General features: G+C 54.9%; 1 protein-coding gene across 1 annotated transcript in view; it reads right to left on the bottom strand.

Moving 5' to 3' along the window:
* sox5 (SRY-box transcription factor 5) overlaps positions 1–2,500 on the bottom strand; it is a gene marked incomplete at its 3' end in the record, with an annotated part of 120,684 nt that overhangs the window by 56,107 nt on the left and 62,077 nt on the right. Inside the window, 2 exon segments of the mRNA XM_080022718.1 lie at positions 19–87; positions 2,245–2,417. Of these exon segments, the coding sequence (XP_079878844.1) occupies positions 19–87; positions 2,245–2,417 (242 nt within the window).

Raw genomic sequence — 2,500 nt, 5'->3', positions numbered from 1 at the left:
TATATAAACGGGTCTCACCTGGATCTGTTGCTGCAGGAGGTTGATTTTGTGCTGTTGCTGCAAAAGCTGCTGCTGTTGCCGGGCAATCTGGAGAAAGAAATACACACACACACACACACACACACACTGTTACAATCTATAGGTGAGTGTGTGTGTGGTCCCGTTGGGCGGATGCAACCATCTGCAGCAGGCCGACAAGGCCCCAGTTGCATGACAAGAGGGTCACTGCTCAGCAATTAAATATTAACCCGCGTGTCTTGGCTTGACTGTATTCACAGCCAACTGGACTCACACTCTGTCAGCTGAGTGACTTGCGGTGCACACCATCATGCACGCCATCATGCATGCCATGCACGCCATCGTCCATGCCATGCACGCCATCATGCATGCCATGCACGCCATCGTCCATGCCATGCACACCATCATGCACGCCATCGTGCATGCCGTGCACGCCATCATGCACGGCATGCACGCCATCATGCACGCCATCATGCACACCATGCACGCCATCATGGACGCCATCATGCACACCATGCACGCCATCATGGACGCCATCAAGCACACCACGCATGCACAGCAGCCAATCAGGGAAGTGCAAACCAGAATGGTATTTCATGTGATACATGTACTTGTGTTGCATGACACATGAAGAGGGGGTGGGGTGTTCCCGTCATTCCTCATGAAATGACATTACCGTACGTAATAAAGGTAAGAAGTTTAAATGCTCTTCTCGATGACAAGAGGCAATCTCATTCTTTACATACAAATAATAATCTGTTCACTTACAAGTTCATCCTAATTTTGAAGTGAAAATATATATATTTTTTTCTGAACCCTTGAAAGGGCCTTGACCTCCTCTTCCGTTTTGCCCTCGGTACGTCAGGGAAACCCAGCGAACAGCGCATTTATCCGTTCCCTCGTTGCGACAAAACGCTTTTCCCTCCTGACATGTCGAGTGCCGACTCCATTCCGTCCCCGCCGAGAAGCCACGCCGCGGCTCCGGGGTTTTGGGCCAACCCGCGTACCGAGCTTGAGTCTGAGTGCCGCGCACGACGACAAACCACTCGGCTAGAAGAGTGTCATCAAAGGCACCGTGAGGTATAGTGTTTGTGGTGAGAAACGCACCCCCGGAGCTGTGTACTTACGTGTGCGTGTGTGTGTGCGTGCGCGCGTGCGTGTGCGTTTGGGAGTTCTGCTCTCTTTGTAAATACGAGCTTCCCCAGAAGCTTAAACGCACAACAAAGGGGGAAACCCTTCTCTATGCAAATACCTGGCAGACTCCTGCTGGGCGCCGTGCACGCCTTGCCAGCATCAGCGCTTTTGTGCCAGCAGTGTAAGTGTGTGTGTGTGTGTGTGTGTGTGTGTGTGTGTGTGTGTGTGTGTGTGTGTGTGTGCGCGCGGGCGTGCGCTTCTTAACTCCGCCCGCTCCCGTACCACACGGCCTCCAGCCGCCGCTGCGCCGAGGAACGCGCTCGCCCGGGTGAATTCCTACCCGAGTGTTGCGCGGGCAACAATGAAAGTGAAATACAGTACGAGGAGGACGGAGCGAACGGACGGAAGAAAGGAGGAGGAAAAAAAAAAAAATGAAACAAAGACACAGAAATCGGGAGAGAAGAATGAGCCTCAAAAAAAAAACAAAAAAAAAACAACTCAGCCTTGAGAGGCGGCCACGTTTCCATTAGCGGAATGTGTGCGTGTGCGTGTGCGTGGGCGCGCGCACCTTAGACGGCGCGTGTCCACGCGGCGTCAGAAAGAGGCAGTCAGCACATTTGGGTCCCCCCCCACCCGCGTTTGGAAAGGGGAGACAAGCAACGCGTCCAATCCCCTCAAGACTCCTCACGTCCCCGAACCATCGCCGGGCGGATTTCAGGGGGCCGGCGCGTTTGTCTCCGAAGCCGGAAAGTCCGAATTGCGATTGACGATCATCCGACGGCATTTATTTTCGTGTTTTTAAAGACTGCAATAGTAGATCACTGAACCCAAACCCGGAAAAGGGGTCGCGGGTGGCTGTTTCCATAACAGTAAAATAGTGGTTGAGATATAAATTGTTACAAACTCCACGACTACATGTTCGAACATGGTCTCGTACGCCCCGAATAGAACCAACTCGGACGAAAAACCACGGCTGATAAATAAATACGGTGCGCTCTCATTTAGGGGGGTGGGGGCGGACGAGCGGAAAAGGGAGGGGGAACCCCCCGCCCTCCACGTCGCGGCGTGGGCGGTGCAGGGAAAGCTCCTCACCTGGTCCTGCTGCTGCTTGGCCAGCTCCATCTGCTGCCTCTGCTTCTCCATCTGCGAGGCGGCCAGCTTCTTCTGCTCCTCGTGGGCCGCCAGGAGCTGCTCCCGCAGGCTGCTCAGCTGGCCGATCATGCCCATCAGCTGCCGCTCCTTCTCCGCCAGGCTGTCCGGGGTACCTGGGGGCGGAGGAGGTCGGGGGTTCAGAGCTTTAGAGGAGGGGGCGCAGTTTGGGGGAAGAAAGGCGCCCGGCGGGGGTCCT

The sequence above is a fragment of the Zeus faber genome, assembly GCF_960531495.2.
Source record: "Zeus faber genome assembly, chromosome: 21".
Taxonomy (NCBI): Eukaryota; Metazoa; Chordata; class Actinopteri; order Zeiformes; family Zeidae; genus Zeus; species Zeus faber.
This window is presented reverse-complemented; position numbering and strand designations above follow the sequence as displayed.